This window comes from Canis lupus, chromosome 8 (genome assembly GCF_003254725.2).
Source record: "Canis lupus dingo isolate Sandy chromosome 8, ASM325472v2, whole genome shotgun sequence".
Classification (NCBI taxonomy): domain Eukaryota; kingdom Metazoa; phylum Chordata; class Mammalia; order Carnivora; family Canidae; genus Canis; species Canis lupus.
The window spans coordinates 41,715,715-41,731,937 of record NC_064250.1 but is presented as its reverse complement, the minus strand read 5'-3'; the positions used below and the strand labels follow the sequence as shown (position 1 = coordinate 41,731,937).

The 16,223-nt window shown below is 40.2% G+C and overlaps 2 protein-coding genes across 3 annotated transcripts in view; one reads left to right on the top strand and one right to left on the bottom strand.

Annotated features, from left to right (window-relative positions):
- VTI1B (vesicle transport through interaction with t-SNAREs 1B) overlaps nucleotides 1-5,501 on the top strand; it is a 29,273-nt gene extending 23,772 nt beyond the window's left edge. Inside the window, exons 4-6 of the mRNA XM_025443371.3 lie at nucleotides 2,232-2,405; nucleotides 3,880-3,941; nucleotides 5,181-5,501. Of these exons, the coding sequence (XP_025299156.1) occupies nucleotides 2,232-2,405; nucleotides 3,880-3,941; nucleotides 5,181-5,277 (333 nt within the window). The 3' untranslated portion in view covers nucleotides 5,278-5,501. The remainder of the gene's footprint in view (nucleotides 1-2,231; nucleotides 2,406-3,879; nucleotides 3,942-5,180) is intronic.
- Nucleotides 5,460-16,223, bottom strand: part of ARG2 (arginase 2) — a 31,346-nt gene continuing 20,582 nt past the window's right edge. For both annotated transcript variants that reach the window (XM_025443364.3, XM_025443363.1), the window contains exons 3-8: nucleotides 13,563-13,740; nucleotides 10,591-10,750; nucleotides 9,615-9,709; nucleotides 9,329-9,433; nucleotides 8,197-8,333; nucleotides 5,460-5,953 (exon numbers count right to left, since the gene is read on the bottom strand). In XM_025443364.3, coding sequence (XP_025299149.1) covers nucleotides 5,748-5,953; nucleotides 8,197-8,333; nucleotides 9,329-9,433; nucleotides 9,615-9,709; nucleotides 10,591-10,750; nucleotides 13,563-13,740 — 881 coding nt within the window. In that variant the 3' untranslated portion in view covers nucleotides 5,460-5,747. The remainder of the gene's footprint in view (nucleotides 5,954-8,196; nucleotides 8,334-9,328; nucleotides 9,434-9,614; nucleotides 9,710-10,590; nucleotides 10,751-13,562; nucleotides 13,741-16,223) is intronic.

The window sequence follows — 16,223 nt, the reverse complement described above, 5'->3', positions numbered from 1 at the left end:
GCATTCTGATTTATAAAATTAGACTGACAGAATTGAAAACCTATATACTGAAATGAGAAGCTGGATAAAGAATAAAAGTTCACAAAAATTTAATGTGTTGCATTTGGGATTATACTCCACTGTACAAAGTAGAAATGGTCTGGCAAATAGCCAGTAGCATGGGAGAGAAATGGACAGGGACCCACAGGTATAGACTGTATGTATGTAAAAAGGTCAATAGCGTAGTGTTAAACAGTCCTGTTTCATGATACATCCTGATTATGGTTCAAAGACATTCAGATGATACTGGCCTGACATTGCTGATGTCAGAACTGGAGAGAATGATACAAACTTTCAAAAGTCACTTGTGAAGAGAGACAGAAAAGGCAAACAGGTGAAGCTTGTTAAAGTGAGATGAGAGGTATTAAGTGAGTTTGGGCATTTGTTACCAGAAATCAACAACAGAAAAAAAGCAGGAGATAAAGCCAAACAATAGTTTGCTTTAAAATTACTAGTTTCAGGGCAGCCCTGGTAGCGCAGCGGTTTAACGCCTTCTGCAGCCCAGGGTGTGATCCTGGAGACCCGGGATCGAGTCCCACATCGGGCTTCCTGCGTGGAACCTGCTTCTCCCTCTGCCTGTGTCTCTGCCTCTCTCTCGCTCTCTCTGAATGAATAAATAAATCTTTAAAAAAAAAATTACTAGTTTCAGGGGTACCTAGGTGGCTCAGTCAGTTAAGCATCTGCCTTCGGCTCAGATCATGATCCCAGGGTCCTGGAATCAAACCCCGTGCATTGGGCTCCCTGCTGAGCTTTTCCCTCTCCTCTGCTTGTGCACTCTCTTGCTATCTCTATCTCTCAAATAATTTTTTTAAAAAGTACTAGTTTCAAAAGTTATAAAGATTATTTAGATACACATACCACCTTCAGTGGCATTCTTGTTCTGAACTGGGGTTGATTTATGTGATCTTATGTCTTTGCCTGCTCTTCGGTCTGATCAGTTAAAAATCCCCCATTTTTTTTAAAAGCCATACTCCTTTTTTTTTTTTTTTTTTTTTTTTAAGATTTATTTATTTATGATAGAGAGAGAGAGAGAGGCAGAGACACAGGCGGAAGGAGAATCAGGCTCCCTGCAGGGAGCCCAATGTGGGACCCAATCCTGGGACTCCAGGATCGCGCCCTGGGCCAAAGGCAGGCGTCAAACTGCTGAGCCACCCAGGAATCCCCCATACTCCTGCTTCTCTTAAGCTAAAGTAATTGGGATTCATTTCAGTGTCATTGAAGTGGTTCCATCATCCACTAGTGTGTAGGCCATTTCTTAGCTGGAAACCCAGTAGTTTGGTTTCTTGATGGTGGTGTGTAGTGCTAGTATACTGTCACATAGTTTAGTCATAGGCCCTGTAAACCAACCCTTTTCTGAATGTGTAAGTGCTTTGAATAGTGAAGAACTTAGCTGTACCCATTAGTCAGTGGTTAATTCTGGCTGACAGAGTCTACTTCTGTCATCGTGCCTTCTGTGTTTGGGATTATAGGTGGAGTGAAACTTTGGTAGGGATTTAGAAAATTAGGGCACTTGGGAAATTAGGGCAGCTTACTTGGCCCTAGATACCTCCTTCCCTGAGAGTAGTCACCAGTGTGGCAACTTCAGAGTTTTTGTTTCATTTGGCTTGAGATGAAATTCTTTTTGGGTTTCCAAGACTGTAGCCACTTAAGTGTTTTCCAAAATGAGATTAGTGTCTCAGACTTCTAAGTGATTTCTGTTCGTACTGCAAATGAATAGCTTATTCATGGTCCCTTAATCCTCAGTACCAATCAAGAGGAAATCTTCAGTGAATTAATCTATTTCTAGGCCATGGAGTTTAGTTAGTTGGTTTGTTACCCCGTAAAAAGTTACAGGCTATATGCATATTTAGGTAGCTCCTGTACCCCAAATCTGGGCCACTGCCTCTCAGAAGTTGTTAGTCCAGAAAGCACATGAAATCACTTCAAATTCATCATGAACACAAGGAAAATGCCTTAATGTTTTTAATTCTTCTTGCCTCACATAAATATAATAAACAGTGATGTGACTGGTATGTGATCTTATATTGGATTCCAATAATCTTATAGTTGATTAGCATCTTTGGTTGTCTTAAAAGTATTGAAAATTACTGCACGTGCTATATCCATTCTTACATCGGAATGGCCACAGGGAATGTGCGGCAGTGAATTCATAACAGAAGAGGTCTAACATTTCCCTTCCATGTACCTGTCAGAACCGGCTGCAATCTCAAAGGGCATTGCTTCTGCAAGGCACTGATAGCCTGAACCGGGCCACCCAGAGTATTGAGCGTTCTCATCGGATTGCCACAGAGACTGACCAGATTGGCTCAGAAATCATAGAAGAGCTGGGGGAACAACGTGACCAGTTGGAACGTACTAAAAGTAGGGTAAGTCTGAGTGGATGGGGGAAAGTGGGTGGGCCCCTTATATTCTACAGTTACGGATGGGAGTTCTGAATTCAGCGTTAGGACCCTTTAGGTGTTTACACTTTTCTTGGCTGGGAGATTTCTCTTGAAAGTAATTTTACCCCTCAGATTTAGAGGTCATTAGAGGAAGAAAAAAAAAAAAAAAAAGACTGAGGAAACTCAGCATCTGCATTTATGGAAGATTGTCAGTTCCAAGATGATAGCCACTCCATCCTTTTAATTCCTGTATTACCAACCTAAGATTTTTCTTATACATGTAGTATGATACTATGCTGTTCTTATGAAAGCACCATCTATTTAAAATGATCCTAGTTTGTCATTTAGAGCCAAGGCTATTTTCCAGAGGTCACAAAATAGTACTGCTGACAATTTATAGAGGTTTAATCCTGGACTATATTGCTACCCAAGGTAAACTGGATCACTGTGGGAAGAAAATGGGAAATAGCTTAGGCCAAATGACTATATCAAGGCCTCTGAAAAACACCTTGTTTCTCCCTTTCCATACACCTGCATAGGAATTTCAAAAGTAGCACAACTTGTCAATAAAGTGTCCTATTCTTAACATTATGAGGCAAATACAAATTAAAGAACAGATACTGTGGGCAAGACTTGGATTGTTTCCTCAGTGTGGGGATTGGAGGGGATTTTCTCATATATTCTAATAGTTGCAATTCTCTGTTCTTAAATTAGAATAATGAATGCCCTTCCCTCCTCAGTGAAAGTTCACAACTACTGAATTCAAGGGAAACTGTGGAGAAGGCAACTTGCTTACTGATTGTGTGGTTTTTGACTTTTGAATATATCAGGTGGATTGTTTGAATTTAAAAGCCAAGGAATGAGCTGAAAGATCAACTTATTACTATGGCCACTGGGGAACAGGAACAGATGGCATGTGGCATCTGTTGAAATATTCCCCAGCTATCTAGCTAACAGGCAGCCAAAAGGAAATGATTTTTTTTAAAGGCTTTTAAAATATTGATTCCTTTCATAATTTAATGTGTCTGTAAAAGGGGTTAAGAAAAAAGGACCAGATCCCAAACGTGGTAATCCACCAGCCTACAAAAACAAACACTAACCCAAGAGGTTCCCCTGAAGTTTGGCTGATGAAATTCAAATCTGAAGTTGCCTCAGTTACTGGCGAGGTACACTTGAAGCCTTTTTCTGTTTGAGTAGCCAAGGTGAAGGATTAGTTTGGTCCCAGAAGTTCCCCACAGTAACCCTGGGATATAATAATTCCTAGGCCTCCTTGTTGAGTACTAGAGGAACTTGTCCTTTCTAGTTTCTTCTTATATTCAGAGGCCATCATTCATTTTGGTTTGATAGAGTTTTTCAGCACACACCCTTTAATGCCCGCTGTCAATTTAGTTAACTCATGTTTAAGTTCTATAGTATGTACTTTCAGAAGGGGGAAATAATTGCTATTTTCTCTTCTCAGCTGGTAAACACAAGTGAAAACTTGAGCAAAAGTCGAAAGATTCTCCGTTCAATGTCCAGAAAGTAAGTTTTAAAAATAGAGTTGAGAAACTTTGCGACTAAGACATTAAATAGTGACTTGCAAAGGTCCTGATAAAGCAGAAAGAATAAAGTATTATCTTGTCTAGTTAAATATCCTTTGTTAAGAGTATATGCTGCTCTGACTTGGAACAGTTGGAAATTAGTCCACTTTTAATCCCAGCTTACATTTTTCAGAGCACATGCATATTCCTTGAAATATATTTGTATAAACTCAGTTAGAAAACTTAATACTTCCTTTTGGCTCCATTTGTCCTTCATGGGAGTCATCCCCTTATCAGGGAGTTCTGTTAGCAAAAAGTTTACTTAAAAGTCCCTAAAAGTGGCTAGGGTACACAAAACAAAACGATGACCAAGCCATGGAATTAGTAGGAGTGAGATTTTTCTAAACAATGGTAAGAGGAAATTTTCCATTTAGAGCTAACATGAGAACCAGAAATTGGATTCCTACATCAAGAAAAGGTAGTGTAGGAGCTTCAAAAACTTCACTACCTTTATAAAGATAACCATTTGGGTTGATGGAGGAAGAGAAGAGTTACTGACTGGTAATGTATCTCTGCTATTTTGAAATAGGATTCAAATTGATTTCAGAATTGATATTTTTCAGGGCACCTGTCTATCAAGAGTGTTCAACTCTTGATCTTGGGGTTGTGAATTCAGGCCCCATGTTGAGTATGGAGCCTACTTTAAAAATAAATAAATAAATCTTCTAGGAAGAGCTAGTTATAAAAATGTATATTAAGTAATTTTAAAAAAAGAAAACAAGACATTTTTCATTTTATCTTGAGGCAATGTGGGACTCAAACTCACAACCCCAAGATCAAGAGTCACATGCTTTTCCAACTGAGCCAGCCAAGGCACCCCTACAAAAGCTGTTTTTAAAGTGAAGAATGGACTACTATTTGAAGACATTTTAGAATCAAGAAACCATTTTTATGTTTTGGTGTATCTCTTGTCCCAGTCTTCGGCATTTCTGTGAGGTAGTGTTATCCTTAAGTTACAATTGAAAAAGCTTTCAAGTTGTCACTTACCAGCTAAAGAACCTTTTATACACACACACACACACACTTCTGAGTGGCAAGGGGATCCAAAAAAAAAATCAGTCTGCCTCACAGTATCCAACCTTGGCCACAGGGTCAAACCCCTTAAGTATTAGTATTAAGAAAGGAAAGAAATGAGGTCATCCAGACTTCTGACTGTTCCCTACTTTGCTTCTCTTTGTAGAGTAACAACCAACAAGCTGCTACTTTCCATCGTCATCTTACTGGAGCTGGCCATCCTAGGGGGCCTGGTTTATTACAAATTCTTTCACAAGCATTGAAACTTCCTAGAGGGAAGGGTTTGTGGACCAGAACTTTGGCCCTGTGAATGAATGGTGTTAGAGAGGAGGAATAAGCATAGTGCTGCTGTGAGGTAATGGTTCAAGGATGCACGGTGTAGCCAGACTGGGGTGGGGGGAGACAGAAACCACATAACTGTGAAGGAACAGCAATGAGACCAGTATGATATACCAACGTAATAAATGCGGTTTATGACTTCTTTAAATTTACATAGTACTTCAACATATTAATACCCTGTGAACTGCAAAAAACAAAACAAAAAAAACACATCAATTTACAGTAGTATTATTGGTCACCAAGATGGAGAGGGAAAGGAAACTTTACAATTGTGAGAATGCACAAATGTTCTCATTAAGGCAGTATTGACCCAGATGACCATTAGTATCTATCTCCTCAGTTGCCTCATAATTCTGAAATGTCCTTCGTGAAACATGTCAGCACACAAAATTTGCTAAATTCTCACACGTTCTTCACTTTCTGATTCATCTGGTGAACTGGGAGTAGGAAGATGGTCATAAACAATGTGCCCTCCCTCCCTTGTCTGACCAAAACTTGAAGCAATCACATCCACTGCCAAGCCAGCTGTAGCCTTGGCCTCTTCCTCTGAAGCAGCCAACTGAGGATTGACTTCAACAAGATCCAGTGCTGACAGCAACCCTGAAAGAACAAAGTGGGACAAAACCTCAGACGGTTCCCCAGCTGCTACTTTCAGTGAGGGTTATCCCACTAGACAGAGCAAGCCAAGGTTAAAAGTCATTTTCTACTATTAAAATTACCTACCATAAGGAAGGCCCCTACACCTACCTCATCTTTTTGGGCATGAATTTAAGTTCAAACACTGTATACTAGAGTAGGATTAAAATCAGTCATCCCTGTTCAACTAACCTAATAGGCATAGCTGTCAGGCCTCCTGGATAAGGAAAGAGCTCCTCCTTGGGGAGGAGTTAGATAAGGATTTTCCAAACTGCTGTTGGGAAAATGTGTGCCATATCCAGTATTACTAGGAACCTTCTAGATGTCTGTATGTGGGTATATGAAGAGATCATCTTCCCTCTTTTGAGCCATTACCATTTTTGACCTCTGATGCTATCTCTCTTAAGGCACTACATGCTTTTAGTTATCAGCGTATCTCTTAGTGACACCTTTACAGGTCTGAGCTGAGGGCAGGTACCACGTCTGACATGGTTTTTCAGTCTCCCATCATAGTGACCCAGTATCTTGCACTTAGTCAAAGGAATAACTGGCCATACTTTAATTTGGACTTGTTACCTTCTGTGGGTTTAAAAACTTGTACTAAAGGATTTGAGAAGGGAAGATTAGACAAGAACCTATCCCGACCTGCCCACCCCAATACACAAGTCCACTTCTCTAGGGTATTTAACTTTCTTAGTTGGTTATTCTGGGTGAAGCTTATCTACCTCTTCAAGTCATCTGAACAAATGAATACTGGAGAATACAAGTATCAGAATAATTAGGGTGGCTACAAAGCCTGGAAATCTGGGTGTATATATCTACTGGTCTGTTGATGTCACAGTGCAATACATGATATGCTCAATGACATTACATCTGTTCAGTGTGCAGTCCCTTATTAGCAGATTAGCAGTGCATAGCTCAATGCAAAGCTGCAATGAGCAGGCATGTTACTGCAGCATTTCCACTAATTCCTGTGTAAGTATGTGTGTCTGATTTCCACGGACTAAACCTGGGTCTTTGGTATAGCCCAGAAATAATAAAAAGGCACTTGAACTATTAAAAATATGTATTACCCATGTTTCCAGACTATTGCTACCCTCTAACTTAAGCAAAGTGTTTTATGTAGTTATGTAGCTATTCTTTGGGAATAGAATAATAGAGCAGGGGAGGGAGAAACAAGGTATGACCACTACCCCACCTAACTATTAGAGGTTACTAATTAACCCCTGCTCTAACTGGGGTCATTGGGAACCAAAGTGAAGAATCAAATACCCAGGTTCACTGGCCACTAACTAAAGGACAACTGATAACATCTAAGATCGGGGATCTGAGAATGAGACTATCTTAGTGCTGTCAGACCTGATAGACCTACACATTCTTTTCCTTCCTGTGGTGCCTAAGGTTCCAGTAGGCTCCAGAGAGACCATTTCTCAATTTCCTTATCTATCCCAACTACTCAAGAGCTTCCTGTGGTTCTGGGCCTTTCATTGTGGGCTCTCTGCTATTTAGATCCTAATTTCATAGAATGGTACTGAAGTATCATGTGGTAGTTGTTTAAATTTTGCAAGGAAAGGTCATTTAAAGTAACCTTCAGCAACTAGAAGCTTTCTGACATATGGAAACTACAAACCATGAATGAATGTGGGGACAGTAACCTGTGTAGCCACTCTTAATCTAGCATTCATTTTACTAATCTTTTGTCATCCATTCATCTTCTAGTATCCCCATATTAAAACTCCTATCAAACAAGCTCTAGTATAAGGTTTATCCTATATAAGATCCTATATAAAAGACCCAAGATACTGTCCACCTTTGAAATATCTTCAAGAGAAGGTTTAACTCCACATTCTCAACTTCAAGTAAACTGTTACGTCATTGTAAAAATTATAGCTGTTTGGCCTTGCCTTTAACCTTAGTCTGCCTTTAGATAATGCAGATACAAAGAACTACATCGATTTGGCACGTTATTCTTGTATTTAATAATATTTAAGTAGACAATTTTTTATTCACTATTACCTTTGCATATTTTGATATAAGCCAGGTCCAAACATGCCTCTAAATGACTATTCCTTATCAGCCTGACCATATGGTTTTTAGTTATAAAAGTTTAAGCAAAAATAGTATCTGTAATGCCATGGAATAGTAGGAAAAAACCCTCTGGCATCAGCATATTTACTTACACAGTTAAAAGGTTGATCCCTTCTTACCTGTATTGTGTATTTCCTCAGTAATATACATGCCTTCTCGATAGGTCAGTCCTCCTACCACAGGAGTTCCTGTGGCTGGAGCCAGGGTAGGATCAAATGCATCAATATCAAAACTCAGATGGATTGGCCTTTGTCTTCTTGAGAGGAAGAAGATAAGAACAGTCATTTGGGTGTGCTTGGACATTGATCTTTCCTATGGTGAGAACTCCTTGATTTTGTTGCTGTTAGTCCTGGTACTTTGCTAACACAGCAGATTTCCAGATTTCCTATTCTGGAACTTACTGTGTATTACCATATTAGCTTCCTACACACCCCTTCATTATTTTGCCGTTTGTTCTGTGTGCCTCAGACTAACTCTGATTTATATTTCTGACTTAACCTAGGCATGAGAGCCTTTCACATTAACAATTTTTCACTTCCCTATGAGATTGGGCTCTGGGAGAGTCCAACTTAAGTTAGACTGACCTAGGTTACAGTTGTTCTTATGCTCCCCATGTAACAGCAGCTGAACTTAATTGATTTGGTATCTGCAGTCTTATCTCCCAATTCTAACTTCAGTTTAGCCCACGTGTCCCAGGAGTGGAATCTAGCATACAACACATATATGCTAGATAACTAAGATTTCTTACAGCTTAAGAAATGTAATCGCTACCTTGTAGTATACCATTAATCACTTGGAAATAAAAACTTAGCACTGAGAACATGCTCTTAAAACTAGCCTTTGGTTGGCATTTATCTGCCATCTTTCTATACTACCAAGATTTGCTCAATATAAAACTTTCAGATGCAGCCACAGTGAGTTTAGGAAGGGGACAAATGAATGAATGCTTCTCATCTCAAAAGATAAGCATTAAAAATGGAGCTAAAGAGAAATTCATGAGACACAGAGGACCCAGGCTATGACTTCAAGGAAACCCCCTCCCAACCCCAGAGGAAGAATAGGTCCTATGTTTCATATTCTCCCTTTCCAAAGTATTTGAATTTTTTGGAAATGTACATATTTTGCTTTTATTTTAAAAGAAGAGCTGCTGTCCTCAAATGATGGGCTAAAGTGTGCTGCTCATTGGGAGTCTGCCCTATTCCCTTTGGGACTTTTCCCTTTGGAAGTAGATATCCATTGTAAGTTACTTACTTGCCAATTAGCAGATCAAATGTCTGTTCCATGACCTTCTGAATACCAAGTCGATCTATGTCTCTCATGGAAAAATACTGGATATCATAATTCTTTAAAATAAAACTATGAAATAAAAAGGAAGGAGTCCTTAGTTTGAAAAGCATTTTTAATCAAATGCATGTTGGGGTGGGAGGGAGTTTGTCCTTTTAGTAGCCCTACAAGAAGTCAAAGCAAGGAACACCTATCGAAAGGAACATAAATGGCCGGGACAGACCCAAAGCTTAATTCCAGCATATCAACTTACTGTTCAGGAGGGTCCACATCTCTTAGACCAATATATATGATATTTGGGGAAGAGATACAAGGTTTGATCCAGGAAAATCCTGGGAGTTGTGGTACCTGTCAAAGGAGGAATATACAGGACTCATCAAGGATTCTTGGTCTCACCAAGATAATCACCATATGCTTCCCAAGGTATGCAGTCTGCTTTCTCCTCCTACCTACAGGATATGTTTAAAGCAACCCAGGACACACTTGATCTGGAAAGAGAACTTAACACAAATGGAAATGATTCAGAAGGCAACTGAAGAACAGATTTCTCAATAAAAATTTCTCCTAAGGTGACCATGGTTTCTCATTAACTTACCTAAATAGCAAGAACACTGCTGATTAGCCCTTTTTCACCCCTTTGTACATTACTGAATTGTTTACACATTGGTTCTTGAAACACAACCCAATTGCCATCTTAAGTTGCCTACAGGCAAAACACAAACTCTGCCTAATGAATAACTTTTGTACTCTCCTGGTTTAACTTGGTCTCTCATTGAGGAAAAGGATATACAGATTCTAATCTATTCCCAACATGGACATCTGTGTCTTCTGAGCAGCCTAGGAAAATATTACCTAGAAGTAATCATGGTTTTGCTTTCCTTGAGACCAGTGGGTCTGAGAGTAAGGCAGGCCTGAGAGCCTTTAATCAAGAAGTCCTCTCATGCTGTGAGTATATCAGTCACTAGAGTTACTACCCACTGCCACTTTCCTTTCTCGCAAATTATGACACAAACACACACACATGAGAGACAGGACCATGTCCTAGTCCTCTTTACATCCCTAGCATCTAGTAGACTGCCTGGCCCATAATAATGTTTGATGAACAAGTGAAGGAATACTAAACCTTTCTACCACCATCAGCCCATTCTTCATAGAAATCTTATTAAACTCGTTCCTAGCCCAGCATAACCCCTGCAAGCCATTCAACCTTTTCGTTTTAGCCCACTGACCTTGTCCTGTAGTTCTCTGAGGAGAAATGAAACTGGCTGTCCATGGAGATTTCCAGATGAAGTGGTGAGGGGTGTATTGATGTCAGCATGGGCATCAACCCAGATCACACAAAGGTCTGGGCAGTGCCGGGCGTGGCCACTAATGGTACCAATTGCCAGGCTACAAGGAACAAACACAATAAATCGAGGCCCCCTGCTTGGCAAACATCACCAATAACAAGTATCCTCAAGTCAGTGCAGTTCACACTTTGTCCTCAGGGCAAAGTCAGGGCCCCAGGCTAAGGCTAGATTTGGATGACCAAAAAAGTCCCTGGACCTATAATTCCCAAAGATTAACCTTGAGTAAGTTAGGGAGAAATGGAAGGTTCCAAAGATTCAAAGCTTGTTGACTAGTTATCCTTATAGTTTGACAGATGTCATTGCTGCCTCCAAATCCCTAAAATTTGACCCATTAAGCCCTGGCCCAGAAAAGGACCTCAAATATTTGTTCAGTGAATGAAATCCAGTTAAATGATGTGTTCTGTATATAACAACTCATAAATATTTCTTAATAACTTAAGGAAGATTAGAGATTTAATTTCAAAGAATCAGTTATTAAGGATAAAAATTCACATAATAGCTTTTTGACATTTCTTTTTAGGAAACCGCACATAAGGACAGTAACGGACACCCAGTTAAAGACCTCATTTAGATGATTGAATAAACATGTATTTGCATGCTACCTTCTATATATTAGCATGGCATTCAAATATCTGTGGGGCTTTTTTGCCTTTCCTTGTCCTTGGACTCTATGTACATTGGCCAACTACTGTCCCTATTATAAGAATATAGCTGAAGAAATCGTGGTTGGAAAACTGCCCAGTTTCTCAGTAACCAAAGAATTTGACAGAGATGGGAAATGCAGCTTAAGCATTTTAGAAACTAACTACAGTTCTCCTTGGTCAGTATGGCATGAGACAGCATTTTAAGCTCTATGCCCCACATAGGATGTTTTTTAGGATAGCACTGTCTAGTGTGAAAAGCAGTGGATTAAGTCAGAATCCTGGTTTTTTTCCCAGAAAGCTATGTAATGTAGGGTGAGTCATCGGGTTTTGCTAGTTTCCTTTTTCTGTAAGAAAGGGATAATAATCTTGGCTTATTTAAGTCAGAGTTGGTCTGATGTCTAAGGCAATAGTATATCCTGTGGAAAAGGAGCAGGGTGACCTAAAGATGCCTTCCTTTAAAATGTTCAGTAGCTGTTCAATTTACATACTCATCCCTTCCTTTCTAGAATCTTCCAGATAGCCTAAGTTTTAGCCCTGAACAGGAAACCGTGACGGGGCTGCAATAGTTAGCTACAGACAAAAGCCAGAGACTATGATTAATCATATTGATAAGCAGTTCCCAAATAGATAACCAGAAAAAAGTCAGTATAAATGAACTTCAAGAGATAGCACTGAGCTAATAGGAAGCCCCACACTCTGGCTGATTTAATTGGATCACTGTAGAGAACCTGGACCACTCTCTTAGTCTACCTAAGATTTTATTCCTTTTTTTTTTTTTTTTTAAGATTTTATTTATTTATTCATGAGAGACACGGAGAGAGAGAGGCAGAGGCACAGGCAGAGGGAGAAGCAGGCTCCATGCCAGGAGCCTGACATGGGACTCGATCCTGGGTCTCCAGGATCATGCCCTGGGCTGAAGGCGGCACTAAACCGCAGAGCCACCTGGGCTGCCCTAAAATTTTATTCCTAATGAGGAAATCTACCTGCACTTAAAATTGTAACAAAGATTCAACTTCTGTTAAGGGACCAGAAAAGCTCTCTGGGCACCACAGGGGCAGTTGCTAGATTGGGTCTCAAAAGAAACTTCAGGGATGCCTGGGTGGCTCAGCGGTTGAGTGTCTGCCTTCAGCTCAGGGCATGATCCCGGGTCCAGGATCAAGTCCACGTCGGGCTCCCTGTGAGGAGCCTGCTTCTCCCTCTGTCTATATCTGACTCTCTCTCTCTCTCTGTTTGTCTCTCATGAATAAATAAAATCTTTAAAAAAAAAAGAAAAGAAAACCTCAGAGGTCACAGTGAATTTGAATCCCACCTTTACTATTTCCTGGCTCTAAAAGTTGGGTGAGTTATCTGACCTCTCTCCAAGTGTTCCTAGCAGTAAATTAGGTAAAACTGTCTGTCTCGTGGCATTACTATAAGGGTTAAAATGAGAATATATATGAAGTGCTCAGTACTCCTAGTATTATAACGCTATTTTTCTTTCTACCAAAAACCTTAATTACTTAGCTCAAATAGGACTCCTCTAGCCCAGAATGATTTCTTCTTTCTTGAAACTGTAGAATTTGGGCAGCCCTGGTGGCTCAAAGGTTTAGCACCGCCTTCAGCCCAGGGCGTGATCTTGGAGACCCAGGATCGAGTCCCACATCAGGTTCCCTGCATGGAGCCTGCTTCTCCCTCTGCCTGTGTCTCTGCCCCCACCCCCCTTCTCTCTCATGAATAAATAAAATCTTTAAAAAAAAAACAACAACTGTAGAACTCAATATTATTTTTTCATCCCATATGTATTTATTTGATCTAGTCCTGATCACAATTTCCACAATCCCTAGCACTGCACACACACAACAAATAATCCCACAAATTCTGCCTGGTGGATCCTTCCAATTCTCCCAAAGAGCCAAATGAAAGTCATAAAATAGTTTTTCAAGAAAACTTTACAAGAGATGAGCACAAAAATGAAACACAAACACACTGTGTCTAAAAACTTCATTTTGTCTACCTCTGAACTTGCCACATACTATACAGTGTGTTCTGAAAAAACCACAGGTGTCTCCAACAGCTCCGGATCTTAAGATATTAAAACACTGTTATGCACATCATACCATAAAAATTCTAAAGGGCATTTTACTCAAAGTGGGGAAACAGACAAGCTAACTGATTAACACAAAGCACCATACAATCCAGCTCCTCCACCACCCCTTCATCCCAGTTTACCTGTGGTCTCCTCCCATTGTGACACAGCTATAGCCACTTGACACAGCTCTACTAACCACTTCAGCCAGTTCCTGGTTGGCAAGGCCCACTGAGCGAGGATTCACTATTAGGTTGTTGTAGAGATCATCTTTAGGGACTGGAGTAAAACTCAAATCTCCAAAATCTTTTAGCTGGCAGCCTGGAAACAAATGAGGGATGACAAGAACAAGATTAATTGTGTATGTTATTCCAACTCTTACTGGCCCGGGGCACAAATCAGAACTTGTGATAAGGTGCATGTCATACTCATTTTGCCACAGTAAAATTCAAAATGTCACGTGATTGGCAGATGGTCTCAGTCCTCCCAGCAATCCTATAGGGAAGATCCTATTGGAAACACCAATTTTGCAGACAAAGAAGCTGGGTTTTGGATAACGAAGCCCAGAAACGTTCACTGATTTAACCTAACAGTCACAAAATTGGTAGTAATGAGACCTCAGATGTCCCAGGGTTATAGAGGATAAATAGAATACCAAGAGGTATCCATAGGATTTACAGAAATTTAAGTACTAAGAGCAAAAATGCATGGAAATTTTCATGTTAAAACTTTTAAAATAAAAGGCCAATCTGAGGACCTAAAACATCCTAAAAGAGAAATGTCAAACATCTGTTACTTACAAAGGTCCCAGACATTGTTTTGATTGCTCAACATAAATTCTTATTTAAACTCACAACAATCCTGTTAGGCAACTAAAACATACTGTTCTATAGACAAGGAAATGGAAGGTCCCCAAGTCACAAAGCTGCTAAGTGGCAGAAGTGGGACCCAAATTCAGGCCCTCTGCCTTCAAAACGTATATTGACTACACAGTTTGTTTCCCAAAAAGTCCCTCTTGATTCCTCCCTGTTAAGAACAAGTGAGACTTCTTGGAAAAAACAACTAGATAACAGAAATGCAGAGGCAGCAGCAAACCTACTGCGGCACACACCTGGGCCAGCTGCCGTCCATGTTCTCAGAATAGCTGAGAACGCAGTGGTGGTGGAAGCACCCTCACTCTGGAAGCACCGGTGCAGAGCCAACCGGGAGGCACTGCCCACAGAGAAGCTGGACAGCAACAGGCTGCCCAAGATGGTGGGCAGCATGGTGGGCATCCACAGCAGCAGGACATTCGCCCAGGTGGATATCGCCCAAGGTGATCAGCCCCTACCTGGGCAAGTCCTCCCCCATATACAAGCCCATGAACCTGGCTGGCCCAGGCATCTGGGCCACCCACTTCCCCAGCTTCGTCCCCCTCAAGTAGCTTGTTGGGCCAGTACAAGCATAAACTTCTCTTTAAAAAACTGTTTTGAAATAACTAGTAATATATGCTGATAATATGCTATAATATTTTCACTCTTAGATTTCACATATTCCAAAGAACTATGCCACTATGCATTCATTTTTTTAAGCTAAAGGTAAGTGCCATCCTTGCCATTTAACCATTTATATGAATAAATTGGTTAGTGCCACTTTTAGAGTTAAGCCTAAGTAATCCAACTCTATCATGAACAGATCTGAACTATCAGAGAACATAATGTTACCATAGATTGTATCCTTAAGTCCCTGCTTCTCAAACTGGAGTCCAGGTAAGATTGGGGGCAGGGGGTAGGAGAAAGTCATCACAGGTAGTAATACTGGCAGAGGTTTGTGTTAAAAATTTGGAATAAGATCAGCATGGACCCATCTTGAATTCAAACAGTACAGTTTTGAGCTTTACCTCTCTAAGATTTTTAATTTACATGAGAAAGAGAATGTACATGTGCAGGGTGTGGGAGGGACGGGGGAGGAAGAGTCCCAGACACACACTGCTGTGTGTGTAGCTGGATGCAGAGCTTGATCCCACAACTATGACATCCTGACCTGAGGTGAAATTCAATCAGACACATAAGCAGCTGCGCCCCCTAGATGTCCCTTGAGCTTTACCTCTTGAACCCATTCTCCATTCAAAGCTAAGTAACTGAGAGGTTTGTAAAAATTTGAGAAGCAGTGGCCTGTAACATAAGGCCACCCAAGGAATCACCACTAAAAAGGGATACTAGAAGCAAAACAAAACCTTATTATTCTATCCCCCAAAATTAAGATGCAGCTACAGCTGCAGAACTCTCTATGTATCTTTTGGTCACTACATTAAAAAAAAAAAAAAAAACATGACCAGAGATAAGGAAAACTGAAAAAAAAATATTGAAGGTAGGAGAAGAATATGGTAACAGGCCAAAGCCATTGGATCCAAGAGAAAAAAATATGACCAAATAAAACACCTACAAAAATCTTTTAAAAAGAAAAAAGAGCCATAAGGGAAAAGCAGCTATAAGATCTCAATACAGGGGACAGTTTAGATTTAAGAGAAATGAAGCTTTAAGTTTTAAGTCAGTATCTGGTCTTGCTGTTGGCAACAGTCTAGGGCTGGACAGATTCTGAATGTCAGTTTCTACTTTCCTACCCCTTACGCCACATCAGGCATTTAGGTTCTTACTAGGTAGAAGACCCAGGGCATGCGGGTGTTTTATAATATTAGGTGTATAGTTAGAAAAAGTTTATTATCTAATTAAATGTTAATATTAACCGACTTTTGAAGATGACTCATTTAATCTTCACATGACCAATAAATACATGGGAATCAACCCAGTGTTTAAGGGACAACT